Genomic DNA, 27,884 nt, shown 5'->3' on the forward strand with positions numbered 1-27,884 from the left:
AATGCCTTTTCCATTTCCTCCCATACCTGTTTATTTAGTCACATTGGTTTAGACTTGGTTCTTTTATATTTATTACCCAAGGGTATACACTGATAAGTGAATTTATCTAACAATTTGTTACAGACTGCCCATTTATCTTTCACATTGTTGCAGGAAACAATGTCGTAACAATCCTTGTGATGATTCCTTAGTTTATTAAAAACTGCCTTTCAAAAATGTAGCATTTGTTGAACCCATGTAATATGATTTTAGTTAAATTATTTCAAAAGAGACCATGTTATGGTCACGGCTTCCCAAATGGTCCATGACTTGAATATTTGTTATTACTTCCACACAAATCCAGTAACGTCCCTCCTCTGGTTGCTTTCTCAATATTTTGGGTCATGTAATGGTCTTTTAGCACCTCCATTTTCCTTTAGTTGTAATGCTAATCTCTCCAGTCTGTGTCCAGATAATTCAAATCATCCATTATGAAAAGATTCCCTAGTTTTGATGCCTTCTCCATTTGCAAAAGTATTTTGGTATCCTCAGTCTTGTGGTTTATAGCATATCCCTACAAATATTTTTTTGTACTTTTACCTCCACTGCTAACTTCTATCCACTAGATCTCCATATTTTCATCAACTCTTTAATAAACCTCTCCCCTCATAACAGGTTCTAAATCCGGTTTAACATATAAACATACTCCACCACCTCTACGAAAAAGGAATTTAACCCTCTAAATTAACTACCTTGTCATTAGTTTCATCCCACCATGTTGCAGTAATGCCTATTATAGCATACTGTTTCCTTGTAGCTATTAATTAAATCGTCCTCATTTTATATGTCAGGCTTCTTGCATTAGCAAGTATGCATTTAAGGTTTTTACCAGTCTGTGCTATTGTTAGCTTATTCGCTCCTGCTTTTCTACTCCCATAATGTAGTCATTCCTATCTGTTCGGTCTAGTCCATAATATACACAAGATTGCTGATATTTAAGGGCAACAATGCACTGATACACCAATTATAGGACTCCCAATAATGTGTAAGGTCTGAAGATGGGGGTATGGATTACTTACTTTTTTTATTTACAATCCCAGAGTATCACTGCTTATTACAAATTCAGTATTTTTTATTTGTCATGCACACTATCACTATATTCTATAAACCACTTCGACCACTGCATGAAGAGAAACTGTATGATTTATCTGTAAGTGAATGTTGGGACGTGGTTACAGTAGGTTGAAATGTTAATTATTATCAGATATATCAAATATGAACCTATAACTGGTGCAATTTAATTTTCTATTTGTGTCAAATGAATGTAGCAAGTCTCGCGTGGTGTTAACCGCTGCTGCCAAGCGATTCAAACATTTCATACAGATGCCGTAGTCACAAATTGAAGAAGATGCCAATTTTTGCTCTGTGCTTTTTGAGCACATTCCACCATCTTGATATTTAGTACACAACGACTTTATCAAAACAGTTTCCCTTGACAATATTCAAGCCAACATAGGAATAAATGATGCAGTACTTCCAAAAAAGGAAAATACAATGACACCCTTCCCAACACATTCACACTGTAAGAAATGTGCAGTTTGTAACGCCAGCGTGGAAGAACTTACGTCACCAGATATGTCTGTTTGGGATCCTGCATCCAGAGTTTGTCTGGATAGAGATAGATGGGAGTTTGTAAGACTAGACCTCAAATCTGGTTCAGATCTTCCTCTACCTTGGTCTAGATGAAATCGCTCCTTGAGTTTAGCAAGACTCTGGCAAAAACAAAACAGAACCTTTCAAGTTTACATTCCTCAATTATACACAGGGCTGGAAAAAAAACATTCGTTAAGGGTAAGTGCTATTCCCCGCATGGGGAGTGTCTTACTCCCCCCTCATCCTGAATTCCATGCTGACTGATGCGAGTGCGAATTATGAGAGCGCTGGATTCTGTCTCAATTTTCCTCTATTCCTCCCAGTTGTGCATCTATCTTTTGTTACATTGTACCAGGAAGTAAGGGAGGAGATCAGAGCTTAAGTTATCAAGAGACGCACAGATTCCCGGAGAGGATAAGAATGGAAGGAAAGTATAGTCAGCAGTAAGAGACAAGTGGGGACAGATGGGAAAGTGAGCCCCTAATGTGCAGGGGGGAGAGAGATGGTCCACAGAAGGTGCTTGTGAGATGGTCAAGTGCAGGTGCAGATAGTGATAGGGCGAATAGGGAGATAATGAGTTGTTGGGGGTCACAGGGAGAGGGAGAGAGAAGCAGATGTGTTGTATTCATTTGTTATGCTCTTTTTTTGTCAACAATGTTGTTCTCTGGAAAGTAGAAATTCTTGCAGCTAGTGCATGGTGAGACTATTTTTCTTTCCCTGACTTTATTCTAATATGATAATACACAGTCACGTATCTTCTTATTTTTTTGTCTTGAAAGTGTAAAACACTCTTTAAATCATATACAAAGTTTAAAAAGGCAAACACCCTCCATAACATTGACTTTTTCAATAGATGCACTTTTTGTGTTAGGCTATAGTTACTTTAATTTTTGTGAATTCTGTGATTATTTCTCCTACCAGTCAATTTTCAAACTATGGCTTTGCAAACAAAGGTGCCAAATGACACCCTATTCACCAGCCTTCCTGATCTTTAGATCTCTCTCCTTCAATCCATTCATGGCAAGTTTAATAAGAATAATCATCTTATTTTACCACAATTTTTTACTGCCACCTGTCTCTTAAAATCCCTCTGCTAGCTTCTTATCTAATCCGGCATTACCTCCAGTACATCAACGCATTGAACACCTGACCCACTGACACTCATCTCCATGTTTCTACAAACATGCACCGTCCTCTCTGTCCTACTCTGCTACTTCTCAACTGTATGGTCTTGTATGGAAAGTATCCTCCATAGCAGTCTACAAACTTCCTTGCAATACTCAATTCAAACCACACACATTTTCTCCAGGAAGCCTTTCACTAGCCCTTGCTACCTTTACTACATGTTCTAAACTTTGTCTATCTTATTTCCCTCACCTGCTTATTTGCACCAACCCCATCATGTCATGTGCACTTGTGTCGTCATACTGCATCTTTTTGTCTCCCACTTTCCCATTCAAACTCTGAGTTTTTCATGATAGTCAGTCCCCTCTCGCAGTACTAGGTGGTATAACTCAGCTCGAGTCTTCATCAGAATAGTGACGCTAACATACCTGCATAAGATCCTGCTTTTCTTTCTCCCCCGAGCTAATGGCCCTTTTTATGGTCTTTAGCTCTGAAAGAATGTCCTTCGCTTCACTGAGCTCATAGCCGCTCTGTCCTCCAGACATTTTTTGGTCAATACTAGGAAGAAAAAAAAAAAAAAGAATGATCAAGACACAAATATGACTAGACACCTACAAAGCAGCAATCTCAGGTGCTCATTTTTTTTTTAAACAAGGCTGCAACAGGTGATCCTCCTGAGCTAAACCACAATATTTCCTCCCCCCGCCCCCCTTGTTCCAGAGACACTTATCGGTTAAGTTACTCGTTTTAAATCTCCTTCCACGGGAAACAAAATGGGCTCCCAATCTTGTGTGTTCCACGGGCCAATAGGAAACCGCAACGTCACTGGTTGTGGCTTTCTATTGGATGGCCATTTAGATTCCCTGGGGAAACCAACACCGATAACTTCACTGCTACTCATCAATGGAACTGGGTGTCCCCGAAGCTAATAACGTGGCTCAGCTCTGGGGGCCAACTGGCTCCAAATCCTGTGAAAATAAAATGTTAATTATAGATGGGCTTGTTGCTTTTTCCCTTTGAGTGCCAGAGGATCCATAGCACCAGAGTACCCAAGCCTCCCTGGCACATCATGTGATCGCCCTCGGAGCGTTCGCAAAATTGCAGCACCACTGATGGAAGAGCCAACCTCTTCTGTTCCTCTGCCAGCTTCATCGGGTTCAGATCTACACAGGAGCGCAGAACATGGTCTCCCCTGCAAAACTAACTTGAAAGCCCATGATGTAGCCATTAAATCATAGGGCCAATGGAGTGCCAGACCACATGACATGGTGGCTACGTCATGCGGCACCCAAAGGGTTTTGTGCAGCCTTCCTTGGACCAAATTGAACCAATAGCAGTGACATGTTTAAAAGGCTAAAACTGTGTAGTTTATGCTTTCGTACAAAAAAAAAGAAGATGTGTTTTTAAATATTTTTTTAACCAAGTTTCTAAACATAGAAAGTGTTGGATTTCCTCTAGCTATTTGCTCATATATGTTGACACGAGTATGTGCCTGACTTTTCCCTCTTTTCCTGATTGGTCTTCTGAATGAGATCATATAGACTAATAGCAAAAGAAACACTCAACTAAAACTTCCCCCATTCAAAATTTCAGTTCAACAGGAAAGCTCCTATGTTTCAAAGAGACCAAAAACAGTGTTGTCACGTTATTGCCTTTAACCTATTCAGTTGTGTTAACAACACAGCAACCAATGGCTTAACTTTAAATTTAAAAATACCTATTTTTCTTGTACTCCTGTGAGGTTACCGGGGTCAATTGGTCTTTGCATTAATGGACCAATAAAACAATGAAAAAACACATGTTTATAATAGTAGTGACTTGTGACAGTGTACAAATGTACACAATCTCTAAGTTATCGTCAAAAGCATTGTGTAAATTCCTGACATGGTTCTGGCAGACAGAAGGTGGCAAAAAGGGCACTCTCCATTTCATTACAGATTTAAACATGTATGATAATTAACATCTGATGTAATTCACAAGAATAACAAATGTAGATTTGTGGTGGGCAAAGGTAGACATGTGTAACAATATCAAATATGACAGGACGTCAGTGTTGCATGTCAGATATTTGTTTCCCACTCAAAGCTTAAAATTAGCCCAGTCAAGACGGAAAGACCCGGCGTGCATTAAAATCATACGAATGCAACTGTGAGGGTAGCATTATTCTAAGGGTTATAGGGCGAGAGTTATAGGGTATTTTGTACTCAGTTTAATTTCGGTTTAGAATCCTTCCCTCTCCCGGCCATAAAATGTCACAAAAGATTGATGAGTGGGGGAGAAGAGACACCCACAATATTGGCCTGTCCATGTCACAGGGGAAACGTTTTGTGCATAGAGAACAATGCATTTGGATATCAAAAGTAGAATTCAACAGAACGGTGTTATACTAAATAACACAGGAATCTGAAGGTGTCTAATAGGAGGTAACGTATTAGGCTTTCTGCTTTTATTATTGTATTTTATGAGCCGGTCTGCATAGTTATACATTGTATGTCATTGTAACATTCCTTTCCTGCAAACAAGCACTGTACTCTTTTCGTATATTAAATCAAGTACCTTTGTGAAGAGATTACCGCATTTTCGGACACATTTTGCTACATTGGGTTTTTGTGTTTATTTTTCTATTAACCAGGGGAACAATAACTCCTTTAAGAGCTTCAATTAATCTTTTTGATGGCAGCAAAATTGAGTTGTTTTATGATGATTTTTGGGGAGATTTGGGGTCATTTTTAGTGCCCTGTGTAGAGGTAAGTAAGTCATGTGGATAGGTGGAGGTTTTAAACCCTTTCACGTACACAGGTGTGCACACGGGTGTGGCGTTTGTGACGTGTTCTTTAAGCATTATTCCATTAGTTTAAGGCAGGGGTGGCCAACACCAGTCCTCAAGGGCCACCAACAGGTCAGGTTTTCAGGATATCCCTGCTTCAGCCAGGATATCCTGAAACCCTGACTTGTTGGAGGCCCTTGAGGACTGATGTTGGCCACCCTTGGCTTAAGGAATATGATACATTTATGTTTTGTTTTATTCACTTTGTGAACTAATTGGTATGGTTCCTTAAAAGTCAAGCCATGTCTCAGTTTACTTCTAAGAATGGCAAAATGTTGTTTTCTCATAAAGAGAGAAGTAATAAAAAGGAATGAGCTATGGGTTAAGACACAAAATATTTAAAATCCCAGTGGCGGCTCTGTATAACAGAGGAAAGAGAGGTTAAGTGACTTGCCCAGACATTTTGCATATACCATCAAATTTATATAAAATAATATTCCCATTTATTCAGATATTTTTGTATATCTGAATATTAATTGCATGATCTAAAAACAAAAATCCCTAATATTCAGAATCTCAGTTCACACCAATAAATACCCTAGTATATATGCCCATTCTTCCCTTTTCCTCTTTATAACGTCCCATGCTTTGCACCATTATATGGTATAGCCCTACAGAAGTGTGGTACCCAGGGCCACCGACAGGGGGGGAGAGCTGGAACAAGTGTCCCGGGCCCGGTGGCTGCAAGTTTGGCCTGACCTCTGTCCAGGTCCGGCTGCCAGTCCTCTTGCCATGGGGCCCTGGTTGTCACCAGCTGTGGACCTCTATCACTGACTGTCCGACACCGAGCTTGTGATGCTGGGTTCAGCTTCCGGTGTGCAACGGCATGGGAGGGAGTACAGGTAAAACTAGGATGCGCTAACAGCAAATATAAAACAAGGTCTAAACAAAATATATAATCATATGTCTGATGTGCTACGTGAAAAAAAGAAACTGTTCCCAGTTACAACAATGAGATTTTCAGCAAAAAAGGATTCAGCGCACCTCAAAATATAAAAAGACAAAGAAAAAATAGAAAAATGAAAATAGTGAAGCAAGTTCCAAAAAACTTGCAGAGAAATGCCATGGGTGAGATATGCACTCACATGCAAGTGCCTGCGTTCAGGCACTTAAAGGTTTCTTTGCTCCAACTCACTCCTTCCCCACAGCAGAATCGGAGAATGACAGGTAAAACGGAGCTCCTTCTTTAAAAAATATATCACTTATGGAGGTATTCCCTCACAAGTATACAACAGCTGAAACTGAACCAGTTTATTCATGTATCTATCCCACCAGTCACCGCGACTTCTCCACGCCGTTCCAGCCGGCGTCCCACGTCACTTCCGGTCCTGGATGTCACACACTATCTGGTTCCCCGTAGCTCTACACGTTTCGAAGTAGGGTTCCTTCTTCATCAGGAGCATGCCTGATGAGAGGAAGGGTCGGCACACGCCAACATCAGAGGCTCGGCATGGGATAGTCAGTGAGGGAGGCCTGCAGCTGCAGAGAGCCTGGGCCCGGTGGCGAGAGGCCGGCCGAGCCCCCGCAGCCACAGTTTCCGGCCTGACCATCCCCAAGGTAGACAAATGTATTTGGGGGGGGGTGTTTTTCTTTTACATGTATTTGGGGGGTGGGGTTTTTTTTATATATGTATTTAGTGGGGGGGGGATTGTCTTTGTTTGTGTGAGGGGTAGGAGGAAGTGATGGAGCGGGGGGAGAGTGAGAGGAGAGAGGGAAGTAGTGAGGAAGAGAGGGAGTGAGATGAAGGGTAGAGAAATACATGGAAAGAGGGGGGGAAATAGATGGGGCTTGTGAGGTGTGAAATGGTGTGGGGGGATCGCAAAACTGCCGACATGGGGGGGGAGGGGGGGGTCCCAGTCGTAACTCTAGTCCTGAGCCCCAGGAAATTTGTCTGCAGCCCTGGTGGTATCTCAATACTGCAGTTCTCCCCCAATGACGTGTGTGAACGATATACTTTCTAAGCAGTAATACAGTGTGGCACAGACTATTTTTCCAATTACTTTGATTTCCTTTCATAAATATCTCATTTTAGTTTTCCAGACTATTTGCCCTCTGAAAACAAACTGCTCTGTGTGATCTTACACCTGCTTTCTAGAGGTTTAATGCCAGCGCTGATGCCATTCAGTAAAACAGAGCATATGTAGTTGAACAAGACTCTTAGGCCTGGGACCCGCTGCTTCCGACGTCCCGTGCGGCCGCGCGGTAGCGGACCACTAGCCCCTTTCCTCCTGTGTGGAGGTCCCCGCTGGCTCCTTCCGACTTGGCTGACCGCGTGCTGTGACGCGTCAGCCGGCCGATGCTGCAAGCTCCTAGTGATTTGCAGCTCTGACGCGTCACGTGGTGCGGCAGTCAGCCAATGAGGGAAGGAGGGGAGGGAAGGAGCTAGATGGGAGGCGGCTTGGGAGGGGAGCAGGGAAGAAGCTACTGGGAAAAAGTGTGTGAGTGTGTGTGTGTGTGTGTGTATGTGTGTGTGTATGTGTGTGGGGGGTGGACGGCACCACGGCACCACGATCAGAGTTTTACCTCACGATCAGATTTAAAGTTTTACCACGCCCCCCCCCCCTCCCACTCCCGCTCCCTCAGACCGCATATCACAATCAATTGCCTGTCAGCGCGCCGCCTATCTGCAGTGCGGGCGCGCTGACTCATGGAGCGGGCCTTAGCCTTAGGGGCCTATGCTATAAGCGTTCATAAGCCACTTATCAAGCACTTTTCGGCCAAAATGCCTACTGCTATTCAGTAAGCCTCGATAAGTGGGCGGAAAAAAAATGAAATCGCCAAATTTTTGAGCCTTCAAAAAGAAAATTGCAGAGTGAGCGGCGATAAGCCACTTATCGTCAGGTTCTGAAACTCGTACAATTCTAGTAACCGCGATTAGGTTATCGAGGCCTATCGAGGCTAATTGCAGCTCTAGAATGGCGAGTTTCTCCCAAAATCCTCACGCCAGGAAAAGTTGGGGTGAGGCTGGTGAGAAGCTGCTGAGAGGCGGCAAGACGGGACTTAGAAAAACAAATGCTTTTTTACCTGCATCGGATTGATGCCGGGAGTCTCCGGAGCCGATACCCATTAATAAGAGCACCGGAGACCCCCGCCATGAATCCCATGCAATAAAAATGCATTGCAGGCAACTTCATTACCTTAGCGGCTAACCGCTAAGGCAATGAAGGGCTTAACCCCTCCCGCTACCCACGAAGAGCCAAATACCCCCTTCACCCACCCCTGCTACCCACAATAAACACTAATACCCACCTTCCCTACCCCCACGATTGATACCAGAGGCCACGGGTGTCCAGGGGTCCTAAGGTGGTCCCTGTGTCTGTGGGCCCTCAGATGGTCCCCACGGGTGTCTGGGGGTCCTTACGTGGTCACTGCGGGTGTCTGGGGGCCCTAGATTGGTCCACGTGCATCCTCAGGTGGTCCCTGTGGGTGTCTGCTGGCCTGTTGTACCAATCCTGTGGCATTTTTTTTTCTAATACATTGAAAAAAATCCACCCCCCCCCTCCCCAACACATACAGTACAGTGATGGGCAAAAAAACTATTATCCAGATATGGATAATAGCTCAATTGCCCATTATAAAGTAAAACATTAGCCAGACACAGATTAATACATTATCAGTCAATGGGCAATAGAAAACATAAAAATAAAGATATACAATAAAAAAAACCTGTAAAAATAAAATTATATACATTCAATATTTTTCTTACCTTTAGAAGCATTGACCCTCTGAATCCCGGCGTTTCTGCAAGCTCTCGTACCGCAATGTCATCAAAGTCAATCCAACGCCATCCACCTTGAAGATCCGGAACAGGTAACAAAATTCTTCTAGCACCAACGTCTATCTTCTGTACTTATTTCTTTCATTTCTTTAATCTTCTATCTTCTTTCTTCATCTGTCAATCCAATCCCATGGTCAGTACCAACGGATGTTTTCTCATCGTCTTCTTCCTGTTAAATGAGGCGTCTGGGCCTTATACACTGGCGACACACTTTATTCGAGCTCGGCTAGTCCCACGAATTCGGGTATACCCGGGTGTATTGAGGTTTGTGACTGTTTTCTGCCCGAGTGCATTGAGTTATTTTCCGGCAGGGATTGAAGCATTTTATTCCCGCTGGCTGCAATACTGCACAGTACATATATATATACTGCATTACAATTCATGAATTTATGCCATCTGGTAGACACACGAAGCATTGCAGCCTATTAAATCCTAATCATTATCATTTAACAGATCAGCCGCCCGTCAGCCAGGCATGAACCCAGGCTGGGAAGGCAAATGCAACGGGGCTTGTCAGAGGTGAAGAGAGGCGCATTCCAGGTATCTGCCAGGTACATACCGGGTATTTGCTCGAATAAAGTGTGTCGGTGCAGTATAGGGCCTGTGACGTCACATTTTCAGGTCAGATGGTACAGCTCTAATCTGTTTGGAGTGGTCAATGATAAAGCTACTCGCAGCTCTAAACAGAGAGTACAAAAAAAATGTAATGAGTGATAATAATGTAGGACTGCTGAGGTTAGCAACGAGGGGATTTCACAACGTGGGTGTAACAGGAACGTTAGGTAGATGGAAAAGACACTCTGGACTGCGTGTAAAGGGAAGGGGAGTTCCAATGGAAACCGCTACCTGAGATCCTTCGGATATAGAGAGCCTATGTCGGTGCCTCTATGGATCCCTCTTGTAGCACTCCTCCTGCGCAGCCTTGTCTGCAGAAAAGACGAAGTCGTCCTGGATATCCACTGCACGGTCTCTCATCTCTGGCGTGGAGTTCCCGAGTGCCGGAAGTGCGTCATAGCACGTCCGGTTGAATCTTCCTCTCCCTGTAGACACGTGATTTCACGGGGGAGAATGTAGTACACGCCAACACCAACGTACCCTCAGATCCTCAGCGCGTCACTCCAATCCAGCAACAACAGTATGTAAGGTAAAGATTGGAAAACAGAATCGCCAGAGTCCAAAAAATGCACCATCAGCTCACCAAGTAGGGGGCTAAAAAAGTTTTATTAAGACTACATAAAATGAAAATAAGGAAACAAACAAAAAACTAATACATAACAACCCTACGCGTTTCAGGCCATCACTTTGGTTAAATTGTATTATGTTACATATGTTTTCTTTTCTAGCATCTGTCCTATGTTATAATTAACATTGTTTGGTAGTCTTGTTGTTTAATTTTAGCAACCACTTGTGATTACATTAATATTGGTCTGATAGACAGCAAGTATTATTTCATAACTGTCATGACTACCCTTTGTTATTTGGCATTTCCACCCAATCAATCCCTTGTTTTTATCTCCTTTCCCTCACCCTTTGCTTTAATGGACTGCACTACGTCTCCATATAAATATCATTGCTGCGTTATGGGATTGCACCATAGAGATAATACTTGAATTTAAAGATTGTCTTTTTCAATCTTTACTTGTAATTGTATGAGTTGTATTATTCTTTAACTACTTTGATTATCATTAAGTATTTTGATATGTTCCCTTGAATATTTATTGGTCATCCTGAATATCCACAGACATATAAGATGTCTTGATTAACTAATATAAGATGTCTTGATTAACTAATCAATGTAATACCAATCCATTCCAGCTGCGTGTTAATTGAATAGGAGGGGCTATATATACCAGATACACTCTCAGTCCCCACTATCCGCCTTGAGAAAGGGCACTAAGGTGCCTGAAACGCGTAGGGTTGTTATGTATTAGTTTTTTGTTTGTTTCCTTATTTTCATTTTATGTAGTCTTAATAAAACTTTTTTAGCCCCCTACTTGGTGAGCTGATGGTGCATTTTTTGGACTCTGGCGATTCTGTTTTCCAATCTTTACCTTACATACTAATCTGTTTGGAAGCTGTGTCATGTGCCCACATTTTTTTTTTTTTTTTTTAAGGATGTTACATCATCTCCAAGGGAGGTACATCACATCCTTAAAACCACATGTCTATATCACATGTCTATATCACATGGTATTACAGCCAATGGGATTGAAGACAATCCCAATGGTTGCTGTACCATGTGATAGTTCAAAAGGATTGCTCTCTGAAAGCGAACTTCTCCATGTGATCTTACACCTGCTTTCTTTGGGGTTTAATGGCAGCGCTGAAGCCATTCAGTTGAACAGAGAATAGTAAGAAAGTATGGAATGGTGCTCAAATCACATGTTCAACAGAGAAAATGTTGTTTCGTGAACGAGGCTCTTAAATCTCTAGGCTTCTACAACATACAACAGATTGCAAAATATACTTTCATTAAAGACATGCCGTACCTCATCCAGACAGCAACTAGTTTTTATGCAATTTCAATGGATATGAAAGATCTTTAAATTATATGAGCGTGCATCTTCCTGTTTGAAATTAATGGCATGAGGGCCGTCTCCATGTAGCCGCCTGACTTTCTTCAACAACTGCCCATTGTTTCGCTATGGTATGCTGTTGACAGTTTCTCAAACATGCTTTGGATTCCTATCAAAATTGCTTGCAAGCAAGCCGATTTAAAACAATACTTCGTTGTTGTATTAATGTAATAATAACAGAGTGCTTGGCTAACCTTTAATCCTGGCACAGTGGCATGAGGTGTTATTACTTAAACTACAAAATGAGGGGAATGAAAGAAAACAAGATTACCTCTACTACAGTCTGGAGTTTATCCAAAGAAATCTAAATATTTATTTTAATGTTGCATCGTATAGAACTATGACCATCAAATGCAAAAAAAAACATATTCCTCTCCGCACAATAACGTGTAAATCTTGTCTAGAAGTGGGCGTTAAATCTCTTCAAAAGGTTTGGTGATAAACACGCAAGTAGCACCGTTGAAAATCTGAAGCCCTCTTAATTTCCTCCCTCCCCCCTTCCAAGAAAATATTTACTACACACTAAATTTTTAGGTAGCAAAACATATTTTCTATGAGAAAACAGCAGTCTTCATTATGGGAACAAAAATACACAGTACAAGTATATGTTTATGGAGTTGCTGCAGCATAAACAAAATGAGTTCAGAGGAACAATTACTCTACAAATCATGAAAGTTTTTTTTTTTTTTTTTTTAAATATTTGCTAAATAAGGTTATATCAGTTTTTTTGACACCACGGATTGTTTCTTTATCTCTTCTAAGGCTTGTCCTACAGTAGGTGCGGGCGCGCGTCTGTGCGAACGCGCGTGCATGTGACGCACGCTTTTTGTGTGTATGCTGTGAGCGAAGGTACTGTGTGTGTATGTGTAGATTGTGTGAGTTAATAATGTATTAAATAATATTTTTAAAATAAAATCAAAGGTTGCACAATAAAAAATAATTTTTATTTATTCAACTTTGACAAACACACACACACACACACACACACACACACACACACACACACACACACACACACACACACACACACACACACACACACACACACACACACACTTCAGCGACGTGAAATCTTTCTTTTCACTGTCTTCCCACCTGTCGGCTGGCTCCACACTCACTGCCGTGTGCACGCGTGGCACCATTATAGAAAGTCTGACTAACCACAGCCAATTATAAGTGCCGCGCGCGCACGGCCACTATATAACAGCCCTAATGCTTAGTAACCCAGCTTGTAGCAAAGCTCTATAAGAACATGGTGGATGTCGTTATAAACACAAATATTTGTTAAAACCTTTTGCTTTTTGTTAAATAGCCATATTGTTAAAAGTATTCCAGTGTCATAACGAGCCCAAATTAAACGACCAAAATGTAGGCCATGGAAACGGTCCTGTAGGCTTGTCTGACCTTCTCACGGCAGGTATTAAACGTTATAAAAAAAAAATCCAAATATGATACTTTTACTTTAATAAAGCACTGTGTGTTCTAATATTGGATGAGCACAGGTTCAGAACATTCCGAGAGGAGTGGTGTAGAGGTATTGTCACAGCATTGTAAGCAAGTAAAACAAGTTCAAATGTCGGAATCAACTTTTTGTGGTATTGGGCAACTTTTTTTCTCTCACAGGTGTAGTTACGAGTGTTTCCTCACTGGGATTTCAATGGCCATCTAATAGGGAGCTGCAACCAATGATGTTGTGGCTTCCTACTACAGGCATACCACGGTTTAAGTACACTCACTTTAAGTACACTCGCGAGTAAGTACATCTCGCTCAATAGGCAAACGGCAGCTCACGCATGCGCCAGTCAGCACGTCCTGAACATCAATACTGGCTCCCTACCTGTACTGAAGCTTTGCACAAGCGGGGAGGCTATAGAGCCTGTTACACATGCGTTATTTACATAAGTTATGCACGTATATGACGATTGCAGTACAGTACATGCATCGATAAGTGGGAAAAAGGTAGTGCTTCACTTTAAGTACATTTTCGCTTTACATACATGCTCCGGTCCCATTGAGTACGTTAATGTGGGGTATGGCTGTACTACGCTGGACTGGAATTTTATTTGGGACATTTAACACAGTTAACTACACCAGTAAGTATCCCAGGAACAGGGGGTACCACAGGGCGAAAAATAAGGTAGTTCGGCTCTGGTGGAACCATGGTTCCCATTTTGTAACAAAAAAACGATGGCCAAACAGGATTGCTGCTTTAAGCCACCTATTTCACCACGTAAGTAAAAGTATCAGAGCAGATATCACTTTTGCTTTCTGTGAACATTCGCATTAAACTTTACAGATCTACTAACACAGACAAGACTGATCTGCTGTCTGAGACTGCTGAAGTAAAATGATGGACAAATTGATTAACTCCTTATGCATCAAAAATCTTTATTCCATAAATCTCTTTATTAAGATTCTAATCATGTGAGTAATCTTAGAAGCATGATTAAATGAAAGTACAGGCGGTCCTCGTTTTACGACGTTTCGTTTTACGACGTTTCGTTTTACGACGTTTCGTTTTACGACGAACGGCTTATCCGACGCTAGTCAATGCATCCCTATGGCCCGTTTTACGACGCCCGAACGGCTTATCCGACGCTCCTACGACGCTTTAAAAAATTGCTACAAATGTCCAATCAGAAGGCTGCAGGCTAGGGAAATCATTCTGAACAGTCTGTGTGAAGGTTTGGTGGTGTATTTTAGGCCCTAAACCAGGGCTGATAAAAGCAAAAAGCAAAGTGCTGTTACTCCAAAAAGGAATAGAAAATCTATTACTTTGGAGACCAAACAAAACATAATAAAGCGCTTTGAGAAAGGAGAGACGAACACAGAAATTGGACGTGCCTTGGATATACCTCGCACAACTATTGTGACAATAATCAAAGACAAGGCAAGAATCTTGGAACAGATCAAGGGCTCAGCACCTATGCAAGGTACAACAATAAGGCAACGTGCTGGGCATATTGCTGAGGTAGAAAAACTCCTCATCATATGGCTGGAAGATCAATCCCAGCGTCATGTGCCTATTAGTTTAGCCTTAATTCAGGCCAAGGCTTTGAGTCTGTATGAGGACATTAAGCAACAGCATGGAGAATGGACCACTGAGGAAACGTTCACTGCAAGTAAGGGCTGATTTATGCGGTTTAAAGAGAGGGCAAACTTGCATAACATTAAAGTGACTGGTGAAGCTGCTAGTGCGGATGAGGAGGCAGCTAAAACCTTCCCTGTTACATTGGCCAAAATTATAGAGGACGGTGGCTATTGCGCACGTCAAGTGTTCAATGTTGATGAGACTGGGCTCTACTGGAAGAAAATGCTCAGTAGAAGCTACATTGCAAAAGAGGAAAAATCAATGCCTGGGTTAAAAATTGCAAAGGACAGGCTGACTCTTCTGCTTGGATCAAATGCTGCAAGTGATTTCAAGCTAAAACCTTTGCTTGTTTATCATGCAGAAAACCCTAGGGCATTCAAGGGTTATGCAAAGAACACACTTCCAGTGATTTGGAAGTCCAACCGTAAGGCATGGGTAACAGGGAGCCTTTTTGAGGACTGGTTCCAGCATCAATTTATTCCAGCTGTGCAATTATATTGCATGAACCAGAACCTCGATTTTAAAGCATTGCTGCTCCTGGACAATGCTCCTGGCCATCCCGTGTACCTGGATGACCATCATCCAAACGTCATGGTGGTTTTCATGCCCCCCAACACCATCTCATTGATACAGCCGATGGACCAGGGGGTTATCGCTTCCTTCAAGGCCTACTATCTTAAGCGAACATTTGCCCAGGCCATCAGAGCAACTGATGTGGAAGGTGGTCCAACCTTAAAATAATTTTGGAAGGGTTACAACATTCTCCATGCAGTAAGAAACATCGGAGAGGCATGGAATGAGGTGAAACAATCCAATTTAAATGGAGTTTGGCGTAATTTGTGCCCTGATTTTGTGTCTGATGTCCAAGGCCTTAGAGAGACTGTTGCAGAGGTTACAGAAACTGTTGTGCAAATGGCCAGAGATCTCAACTTGGAGGTGGAAACCGAGGATATTGAGGAGTTGCTCGCCTCACATTCTAACGAGTTGAGCAATGAAGACCTCATGCAATTAGAAGAGCAAAAAATTTCTGAAGAGGAGGCCCACCAATCTGCTGATGTGGCAAAGCCACGTAAATCATTGTCAACCAAAATGTTGGCTGCGGCATTCAAGCACATTGATAGCGCACTGGCCATATTTGAGGACAATGACCCTAACATTGAACGGAGTTCAACAGTCAGTCGTGGGGTGTCTAACCAAATCAGCTGCTATAGAGATCTACACGCAGAAAAGGAAAGGATCTGTCCAGACTTCAATGAAGAGATTCTTCAAGAGGCCGAAACCTTCAAGTCCACCTACATCACCTCCAAAAAGTCTGTCGTCTGTTGAAGATCCCCCCCAATCATCTTCCTCCAATAATTTATGTTTTTTTTTTTGCTCATGTACATTTCTGTACAGAATACAGTATAGTTTTATTTTTATAGTTTTATTTTACAGTTCTGGAATCAATAAATATAATGTTTCCATCATAATCTGTGTGTGTGCTGCATATCTTATTGCTTGAGTAACATTTTCTGTGTATTTTAGCATTAAAAATGCCTTCAGGAACGAAACGTTTGATTTAAACAGTGTTCCTATGGGAAAACGGGTTTCACTTTACGACGCTTCGATATCCGACGCCATTTTGAGTAACGCATTGCGTCGGATAACCGAGGACCGCCTGTATATAAAAACTATGTCTATAAAACACGGCTTCCACGGAGGTCTCACAATGGACCTTGATGTGGTCATTGGACGTTCTGCTCCTGCTAATTTCATACTAGTTGCTAGGGCAGCCAAGTAGTTTCTCACAGTAAAATCCACTTGCAAGTTAACCATTAGGCCCAGGCCATTGGTTAGTGCTTGCTTGCTTAAGCGTGCTCTCGCTTGCTGATGCTTGCCACGGAGCCGCTACAGCCGCAATTAGAGCGGCTTTAGTAGGGGTTCACCTGCACTTCCGCACGCTTGCGGAAGCGCAGGTCTTAGGGGAATTTAAAATTCCCCCGCTTGCCGGCGCGACAGGCTGGTCACGTGAGCGGTTCGCCCAATGAGGGCGAACCAGCTCCGTGACGTCACTGGCCCGCCCCGCCCGCTGACAGCGCGTGCGGTAAGCAACCGCAAGGCCAGGAGGCCAGGCCTGAGCCTCAGTGTGCCTCAGCACGCCAGCAGTGAGCATGGACGAGGCCTTACAGTGCAGTAATGACATTCCTGTTACGTTACGCACTTGTTCTCTAGGGGCTGTTTGTGCTGGCTGCTTCGATAGCGTGGCCAGACCAATAGAAATGGCAGTGGAGCGCCTTCCACTTTCGTTTTTAGCCTCTGCAAACTGGTCGCTGCATGTGATTGCTTCAGTAGCAATCGCATGATGCTACATCCAATTGACAAAACATATAAAGTAATAAGTATAAAGTTGAAATACTAGATATATATATATATATATCTATATATATCTATATATATATATATATATATATAGATAGATATAGATATATATATATATAATGTGGTGGGTGTTGGAGTTAGAGCGTGCTGGGAATGTGTGTGTTAATTTAGTTCCTGACTGGTAACAGTTGTTTGGAGGTAGGTGGCCTCTCCTCCCAGAGCTCACCCCTCCCCACCTTTTTAACTTGGTAGGTTCTCTCATTTTGCTGTATGGACAGGACTCACTGTGGTTGTTTCCCCTCATACAGAGGTAAAAGGAAGGGTTCACAGTTTAGTGTAGGACCTGCATTCATTTTGGTTATACCTTGACGTGGTATGCAGGCTTATGATGCTTTGGCCAAAGGGTTTAACTAAATAACCAAGTAAATATTATTATTATTGAAGTATTTAAACTTTATACGTATTACTTTATATGTTTTGTCAATTGGATGTAGCATTGGGCACCCCTGTCTTTTGTTTGTATACATTGGCCACGCTCAGTAGCACTCTTACTGAAAAAAAAAAACATATATATATATATATATATATATATATATTTATATATATATATATATCATATGATACCGTTCGCACGGGAATCAGCAGACAGCACTCAGGTTTGTGAAAAATAAACATATAAATGTAGAAAAATGACACAAAACCGTATTGTATGTTTATATACTTATTATGGGACATGCACCTACCTAAATGAGCTATATTGGAGTGCCGGCTGTTCATCTATATATATATATATATATATATATATATATATATAATGATATATATATATAGATATATATATATATCACACTTATTAAGGTTATGGTGGGTAAAAAAAGTGACTAAAACCCTCCACAGTAAAGCATAAAGCAACTGTAAATATTCCTGTATATTCATCTGCATGTCTTAGACAGGTCTGCAACCCTGTCCTTCACCATTATCACCCAGCACACAGCACTTCCACTGCAGCAAGGGATTCTGGGAAATGACATGCAAATGAGCACACAGTGCCACCTTTTATCTCATGCTCACATTACATGAGCAACCCTTAGCCAATGCATGCTGCTTTAGACACAGCTTTTTAAGCAAGGGCTTGGGAGATGCAAAGCCAGCAAACCCACTCACAGACATGTTTCAACCTTGATGGGTATCATCAGTGTGAGGTTGGTTGCTGAAATGTTCTCAAATGAGATAAGAATCGGTAATCACCACACTTATTAAGGTATATATTATATATATATATATATAATGGGGTGGGTGTTGGAGTTAGAGCGTGCTGGGAATGTGTGTGTTAATTCTGTGTAAACCTACCCTGACAAAGTCACTGCACAAGTGACGAAACATGTAGTGCACGTGGCAAGTGGCATCTGTGGACTTACACATTTTCATTGTCAATTATTTTCAAACAAGCTGGACAGATTTTACTCCTTTCCCTGAGTGTTAATGCAGTTCCTAGGCAGACATTGTCAGACTTCTCAGTTCATTCAGGATTGCTTTCTGGACACTCATGCAGCTAATCCATCTTGCTGATATTGGAGTTAAACTTGTGCATTGATGCAGTCTACTTATACACTGCCAGCACTATGTACAGAGACACTCCTGGGAATAATCTATCTGACCCGCAACCTCTTAATTGTACTCTTCTGCACTAGGATTCATCTTCCTGCTAGTCCTGTTTACAGACGACATGAACTGCTGGATAGTTTCCGCTGATTTCCACTACCTTTGGATCTACAAAAGGAGCATTATATCTTCTTCGGTGATTCCAAGTGGTGTATGCCATTGCTTAACTAAGGTCCTTTACAAATTATTCAAGAGGGGTCGTTACCTGGTTTATTACATGCCAGTTTATATGTTTTACCTTGGAGAGTGCACTTCTCATTCTTGTTGTTACATTGCAATAAGCCTGAAACCATTCTATTTCTAAAACTATCAACTTTGGAGAACTGGTTGACGAGCCGGGCTGTAAAACAGAAGACTCTAGTTCTAAGACTTGAATGAAGGTGTTATTTCTCCATCCAGTAGTGATATGGATGTGATATTAAGAAACATCTTGTGTCACAAAACATCGAAAAACGTAATACCGCTGCCCTGCGGCAATGAAGCTTTAGTTTGCAACATGGAAGGTCAGTATGACCTTCATAAAAACATGGGCAGTAGATTAATTCACATGGTATCTTTGAATATGTTTTGTAAGATCATGGTTGTTTACGCCTTTAAAGACATTTGAAAAAAAAATGCATGAAAAGAAACACAAAAAAAAAACAGCCTTCTTATTTAATTTTTGTACAAATTACTGTGAATGTCAATGTCAAAAGATATGCGCAGGATTAGTCTTTAGGAGCAGAACTAATCTCTTATTTATTATCTGCTCATATCACGTTATAACCGTCTTTCAGTTCACAACACCCCCAATTTGTTATGGCATAAAAAGAGTGTCGTGTCACAAGCAGAGGATTAGGGTTGCAAGGCAAGAAAAAAGTGTCAGAATCTCATGACTTCTGATGGAAAACACTCTTGTTTTCTAACGTGTCCTTAAATATAAAGGTTACGCTGAATGAGAGAGCAGTGTTGTGCCAAGATGCTCAATGAGGTGTTGACAGAACCAAGATTTGTTTTCAACTCACCGCTGCAACGTTTCAAACCCTTGCTCCTTGTAAAGTAGCTCTTGCTTCATTTGTGACAGCTCCCTCTTTAGCTTTTTAACCTGTTGCAAAAACAAATGGAGAGAGGCCTGAGCATTAGTCAGTCAGTGTAAGTATCAACAATGAACTTGAATACAGGAGAGAATAATCCTGCAACACACATACAGTACACAAAGCTCTCTAACTTACTGGCACAGTCTTAGTGGTGCAGTAACCATGGTTTGAAATCCATGTATGTATGTATGTATGTATGTATGTATGTATGTATGTATGTATGTATGTATATATATATATATATATATATATATATATATATATATATATATGTGTGTGTGTCTTTTTTATATAGCGCTTCACAATAAATATGACATAATATTATAACATAATGGGAATAAGCGCTTCAGACATAAAACAATAGGAAAAGGAATCACTGCCCCAAAGAGATTACAATCTAAGTAGTAGGGAGAACTTACAGAGACAGAAGGAGGGTGTTCTGGTAAGTGCGTCTGCAAGGGGCCACGGTCAGTGCATATGCCAAGTTACTCATGAGCATTTTACATATCTTGTCTCTGTTTTCCAGGGAACAGAAACTTGATTTGGAAATAAATTCTATGGATAGCACTGTGTGCTCCATCACTGCTATATGAAAATAAATTATTATTCTACCATCTGCTTTGACATCTGTTAAACAAATTTGGCTAAACTAAACCAGTAAAACGGTGTCTGCAGTAGTCAGTATTCAGGCATTTAAAACAAGTTAAAAAACCTGGTGCTCCTCCCATATTGGCTAGCAATTTATTAATGAAATTCTACATTTTGATCCTAAGTATTTTAAGGAAGGAGCCATTTAGTTGCATCTTTTGATCAAAAAATGATTTAAGCCTGCTAACCCCATCAAGGTAAACTCCATTTAAGCAGGTACAGTACCTACACTAAATGCATAATATTTCTTATTGTCTGGTAGACTAAACATTGTGAAATATAGGAGTGTCTAAATGGTTAAGGTGTCTAAAGGCAAGTAAAACTGGCAAAAAACAGAAATACAATTATCTCATCATCATGAAAGAAAAATTGTGAGTGCACAAATAATTCATAGTGAATATATATATATATATATATATATATATATATATATATATATATATTCACTATATATATTCACTATATATATATATATATATATATATATATATATATATATATATATATTGTATATTGTGACATAGTCCAAAGATGTTAGGCAGCTTTCTGTCCCATTTTAGGTCAGAAAGTGCAGGAATAGTTAAAAATGGTCCATTCCACAGCTTCACATTAACTCAGGCAGCTGGATGGAAAATCCAGACCACAGATTACAATGGGTCTAGTTCTCCCTCACCTGCTCTTCTAATCACATGCACAGGTATTTAGAACAGAGAGGTTTGCATTTCACTCTCTCTCCTTAGAGACTGGAGGCTGAGGGTATCGCTGCTCCCCTGTATCCAGTTTCGGGGTGGACGGCCCCTCCAAGTATCACAGTACCAGAGGATTTGCCTGGACACTTGGGATCGAGTTCCCACCACGAACAGATAAGACAAAACAAATGTTTATTGCTGTTGCTAAAAGACTGTGCTGTATCTAGTGACCCTAAAGGAGAGGGCATTGTTTTAAGCTGGGGACCAGGTTAGTTGGCCAGCAGCAGTTAGGGGCTGATTCTGATGTGTAGTTAGATCCCTGAAAGGGATAGGATTTCTTTATATGATTTGGTTTTTATTTCTTAAAAGTGACACTGTGTGAAATGCTATGACACTGATATAAGTGAACCGCTGAATGAAAATCTCTGAGTGCCTCTAACCTACACATGTTAAAGCTGCAGTACCTTACTTGGATGAAAATAAAGCAGGCAGAAGCCTGAGTTAAGCAACGTAATACTTTGCATGTTCCTGTTTGTTGTATAATTAACCCTAGAAGACTGTGTCGGGAAGAACCCAGACAGACGTCAGTGCTACAAAAGAGGGGCGTTTGTCACATATGGTGGAGAATGCGGGTCGACACTAAAAAGTCTGTGGGTTTGCAAATAAATGCGGGGGTTTAAAATGGCCACCCAGCTGAACTAAAGTACAGATGCTATGAGTGAAGTCTGTCCCACTGTGTATATCAGTTGTGCTTCTAGCATACACAGAGAATGTGCGAAGTGTGGATGCCATAGCACCCTGAACCCAAACAGAAAACCAAAATGTTTTGCTGGAAAAAATTTTTTTGCATCAAGCAAGTGCTGTTTGAAAAGCTAATGCCTTTTGCTGAAGTGAGTGAATTTGCAGCTAGCAAGTGCTGTATGTAAGTTGCTGAAGTGAGTGAAATTGCAGCTAGCAAATTGTCCCTGCGGGGTTTCTAAAATGGCCGACGTGAAATGTTTATTGTGTAATGTACGTAACCATACAAAACAGTGTCCCTTCAGGCCATACTATGATCACGACCCTGGAGGAGAGCCGTACCCACAGATGAATTTAGTATGCTGGGCCTGTCGTGAAGTAGGTCACATGGAAGATGTGTGCCCCAAAATTTTCAAAGACAAACAGCTGCAAAAGCAAGCAACGCCCTGTGAGTGCAAGCAAGATGTGGAAGCTAATACCAGTGAGTGTGTGCCCAGTACCACTGATATCTCTGGAGCTAATAAAGCAAAAAGAAAGAAGAAGAAAAAGAAAACTGTTCCTCAAGTCACAGGGGAAGTGACCGAGCCACTTGAACCTGCGCTGTCAGGACATGCGTCAGAAAGGCGCCGAGATGAGCAACAGCCCATAGTGCCTGGCGCAATCGTCCCAGGAATGACGACACGCATAGAGATGACAAAGATTACTGCTACCACCATAGGCAGAGAGCCAAGCGAATCAAAGAAAACAAGAACTGACTGGAAACTATGCTATGAGATGTCCCAGAAAGATGTGCAAAACTTCATCACAGAGGTAGGGGTTTCTCGGCAAGAGGCTAGCGCGCTTAAAGCAGAGCTGGAACTCTCACGCCATGAGGTCTACGCTCGCAGCACAGAGCTGTGTACATTGAAGGAAACCTATGAGAATACCCTGAGTAATTTAGAGACTGTAAAGAGAGAGAATGTAAGTCTGGCACAAAAAAATTCAGACTTGACTGACCAGATCAGTGAAGGTGATAAGAAGCTTCACCAAGCAGGAAAAGTGGAGAAGAAATTGATTCAGGAAAAGTTAGAAATGCAGGAAGCACTGCAGAATACAGAATCAGCTGCGATCCAGGCGACACAAACTGCAGAGCTCCAAAAAATGGGGGCGCTGATGCAAACCCAGAGCAAGCACCAGGAAGAGGTGAAGAACCTGAGGGAGGTCTGGCACAATTAGGTTGAAGAGCTGCAGAAGCAGATGGCTGAGCGCGAGATACAGTGCGCCAAGAGGGAGGAGGTGTCCGTCCGTCAGGTGGTCTGCCTGACATTGCGCTATGAAAACGAGATGGCCGATATCTACAAGCAGCTGGACCACATGGCAAATGAGGGGGCCCGGCTGCAGCTGGAGCTGGACAAGACCCGGAAGGAGCACCTGCAGCTGCAGGTCAAGAATAGAGAAAATGAAACAGAGTTAAACCTTGCTCTGAAACTGATGACGGACATGGAGTCGCAACTCAACTCCAAAGAAGTTGAATTAGCAGCTGCACTGAGTGGAAAAAGAAATAAAGGACAGCAACAAAGACGCTACCAGGACATGGGAGAAGCTGCTAAAGTGGTTCAGTCGGGCTATCAATCCTACCTCCTAACCAAGCAAGCTGTACGTTCCTATACGCATATCTTCAATGCTGTTGCAATATTACGATTTGCTAAAAGATGAAGTTGGAGAAAGAGATTCCAAGGCTGAAAGAGACACGGTCACAAAAGGAGACCAGGGAAAGTAAACTCGATGCCCCCACTGATGACAAAGAGGAAGGAGAAAGAATTGACTTTCATTGTGCTGTTGTTATTCCAGAAACAGATAGGCACCCTCCTGAGAGTACTGAGAATATATTCCCTGATCTGGGATTCAAAAATCCAGATCCTCAATTTCATTTACGTTGTCCAGAAGATTATCAAACTAGTGAACACACCCAGGCCAACACAGAAGATGTTTTAGCCAAGTGGGTGTCAGTTCCTGAAAACACAAACTTGTTGACAGATCCTGATAACGTTGTTAATATGGACTACGTTTGTACAGAGGCAACTAGGTCTCCAAAACCCAAAGGCCTGGTAATGGCCACAAAAGGGAAATCAAAGATTGAAAAGAAAAAGCAACTAAGGTCAACACGGCGCCTGAATAGTTCCAGATCTCACCACTCTGGACCACACTGTGGGGCCAAGGAGAATCCGGTCCGAGGGTCTCATCAGAAGCTAAAGAAACAGTCCAGTCATTTGCAGGTTGCAGCGGGCTATGAAATAAAGTCAGGAGATGTAATGGACTGGAAGTCAAAGAAAAAAAAAATGTTTGGGGAACTGACCGATATTTTTTTTTATTACATGTGTGGACTATGTCGCGGACACTTAACTTTGCAAATAAGCTAGTGTAGTTATGCTATATTAGGCCTCTAGAATAAGCATTTTGGCAATATTGCAATGTTATATTGGTTCTCTGTGTTGAAAATGTAGCTAAACTACAAATTACTATACAGGGTTGATGGCCCTTTTTGTTGGTAAATATAATGAGGTTCATATTCTAGGGTAGAAAAACCCAGGGAGGTAATAGAAACTGTCTGGTTTTGTGAGTATATTCAGCATATCCTGGGTTATAAGAGTGTGTGCTAGACATTTATTTTTCAAAATAGTTCCCTAATAGAGAGCAACAAAATATGTTTGCCAAGTACAGTCTCTTATGACGAAAACTATTGTCCATAATTGCAGTGAAAAAAAAAAAAAAAAAAGTTAATATTCGTGTCGTGAATGTTTAATATTGTACTGCGGAGTTAGCTCAAGTATTTCAGGTAGGATGCTCACCCCAGTGAGGTCCATGGCCGCTCACCCCAGTAGGTGTGAGCTGGGGAGGGGGATATGTGACATAGTCCAAAGATGTTAGGCAGCTTTCTGCCCCATTTTAGGTCAGAAAGTGCAGGAATAGTTAAAAATGGTCCATTCCACAGCTTCACATTAACTCAGGCTGCTGGATGGAAAATCCAGACCACAGATTACAATGGGTCTAGTTCTCCCTCACCTGCTCTTCTAATCACATGCACAGGTATTTAGAACAGAGAGGTTTGCATTTCACTCTCTCTCCTTAGAGCCTGGAGGCTGGGGGTATCGCTGCTCCCCTGTATCCAGTTTCGGGGTGGACGGCCCTTCCAAGTATCACAGTACCAGAGGATTTGCCTGGACACTTGGGACCGAGTTCCCACCACGAACAGACAAGACAAAACAAATGTTTATTGCTGTTGCTAAAAGACTGTGCTGTATCTAGTGACCCTAAAGGAGAGGGCATTGTTTTAAGCTGGGGAACCAGGTTAGTTGGCCAGCAGCAGTTAGGGGCTGATTCTGATGTGTAGTTAGATCCCTGAAAGGGATAGGATTTCTTTATATGATTTGGTTTTAATTTCTTAAAAGTGACACTGTGTGAAATGCTATGACACTGATATAAGTGAACCGCTGAATGAAAATGTCTGAGTGCCTCTAACCTACACATGTTAAGGCTGCAGTACCTTACTTGGATGAAAATAAAGCAGGCAGAAGCCTGAGTTAAGCAACGTAATACTTTGCATGTTCCTGTTTGTTGTATAATTAACCCTAGAAGACTGTGTCGGGAAGAACCCAGACAGACGTCAGCGCTACAAAAGAGGGGCGTTTGTCACAATATATATACACACACACACTTTTCACTATGAACTTATGTACTCACATTATGATCCAAAGATGCAACCTTTGTTAAACAAAAGTAAGCTCAAAATGTATAATTTCACTAATAAATTGCAAGTCAATTTGGAAGGAGTCCAAAGTCTTTGTAATTGTTTTCCAATGGCCAATTCCCTGTCCCTGGCAGCATACTCTGTAAATATAGTGGAAGTTATATAGTGCTACTGATGCATTCTGTTATAGGGGTAGGTCTGAGATCACCTAATTCTGTTTGGCTAAATAGTATTTAAGTATAGTCAGACTAATGCATCTATATGTAAGACAAGCTTTGAGGACAGTCCTAAATGGGCTGTTTAAAGTAATGCAGACAAGCACTCACATTTTCTAAGTAGCTGTGGCTTTTACATACTTTAGCACTGACTGATGCAAGTACAGTACATAAATACAGTTAGTCCAGCACCAACAGGGGATTAAAGCAGCCCCCCTCCCCTTTGTAATGTATTTTTTATATTAGTCTGGATATAGAGGAGACCACCTCATTCCAGAGCCACTTACCAGGTTTAAATCTCTCTTCAGGGGAAGAAAAATGATTGCTAAACCTTAGGCCAATGGGAAGCCGCAACATTAATCAGTGACGGCTTCCTATTGGACAGTCGCTTAAATTCCCTTTAAAAACCATGATGAATACCGGCAACTTTACTGATGAGTATTTGGCAAACCGAGGAATCTCCAGAGCTCAAAATAGCTCCACAGAAACCCCCTCCCCCCATTTTCAATCTTGTAAAAAGGGGAGTTAGTTTGGGGGGATTGCTGCTTTAAATGTGCATACATTTGCATTAGCATTTCAAAACGTACCATTAATTGAGGACTCTAGTAACTACATGAGCCATATTTTAAAAAGAGCACAGCATGTTCCACTTCTAACACAAGTACAGCTATTAGTAGAAAATTACAGAGGATCCTGCCTGTAATGTCAGCACAAATCTTCTCATTACCGTTAGTGGCTTCCTCCACTAATTCTCATATTGAGAGATCTCTGCATTAATGTACAACAAAAATGCTAGTTTTGACAGATTGCAACATTATGTACTCCAAGCTGCTTCATATGTAACAAGCTGGTTCTCTAAATGTCTCCCATCTGGCTCAGATTGCTAAACCAGAACCCCAAGATTGCTAAACGTGCCACCTCAGACCTGGCAGAGTTTTGCCGCAGGAAACGGTAAAATAGTGATGCACAAAGATGCACAATTTCATCCATCGTATTACAGTATGCACGTAGAGTAACTCTTGCCTAGCTCTTCTTCCTCGCACACGGACGCACATGGGGCTAATAAACACGGTTATTAAAGCTGCAGTTCAGTCTTTTTTTTTTTTTTTTTTTTACATTTATTTTTTTACTTCAATAGTTTCATGTGTGCAATCTCTAATTACCTAAAGAACAGTATAGCTGCAGCTCAATTCGTTTTCCATGTATTGATAGGTCGAAATTTGGTGACATATTAAAAGCTGGCATTTGTTTATAATCTGCTTGACTGGCAGTGGAAGCTCATGAATATTCATGAGCACTCCTGCACTGACAAGTGCTAGAGGGAGGGCAGGGCTGACAAAGGGGTGTGCCAGAGCTTGTGACAGGACATGAAGGGGCAGTGACTTAGCAAATGGCTGTTAAAATAGAATACAAGAAAATTGGTCTTTCAAAGTTGTTTTTTTAAAAACAGAAAATGCTAAAAGTATTTTTTCTTACTACAGAACTGATTTATTAAAAAAAACACACATGCAGGATATTGACTGAACTGCAGCTTTAAAGCAGCCATCTCTTTTTACCTTTTTTGCAGCGTGCCAAGTTAATAACGCATTTTCTTGTAGCGTTTATCAAGAGACATCCTGGCAACGTATTAGTACTTAAATCCAAGCAGATTGAGGAAAACAGAACATAGCTGCTTTCTATATGGTCACTGGTCACTGTTATGCATATTTTGCAGCGTTGTTTTGGGGAAGGGTTCAGAAACG

General features: G+C 41.5%; 1 protein-coding gene across 3 annotated transcripts in view; it reads right to left on the reverse strand.

Annotated features, from left to right (window-relative positions):
• WWC2 (WW and C2 domain containing 2) overlaps positions 1-27,884 on the reverse strand; it is a 245,958-nt gene that overhangs the window by 75,233 nt on the left and 142,841 nt on the right. For all 3 annotated transcript variants that reach the window (XM_075610722.1, XM_075610741.1, XM_075610733.1), the window contains 3 exons: positions 20,054-20,133; positions 3,186-3,315; positions 1,605-1,751 (listed from right to left, as the gene is read on the reverse strand). In XM_075610722.1, the coding sequence (XP_075466837.1) occupies positions 1,605-1,751; positions 3,186-3,315; positions 20,054-20,133 (357 nt within the window). The remainder of the gene's footprint in view (positions 1-1,604; positions 1,752-3,185; positions 3,316-20,053; positions 20,134-27,884) is intronic.

This window comes from Ascaphus truei, chromosome 1, assembly GCF_040206685.1.
Source record: "Ascaphus truei isolate aAscTru1 chromosome 1, aAscTru1.hap1, whole genome shotgun sequence".
NCBI lineage: Eukaryota > Metazoa > Chordata > Amphibia > Anura > Ascaphidae > Ascaphus > Ascaphus truei.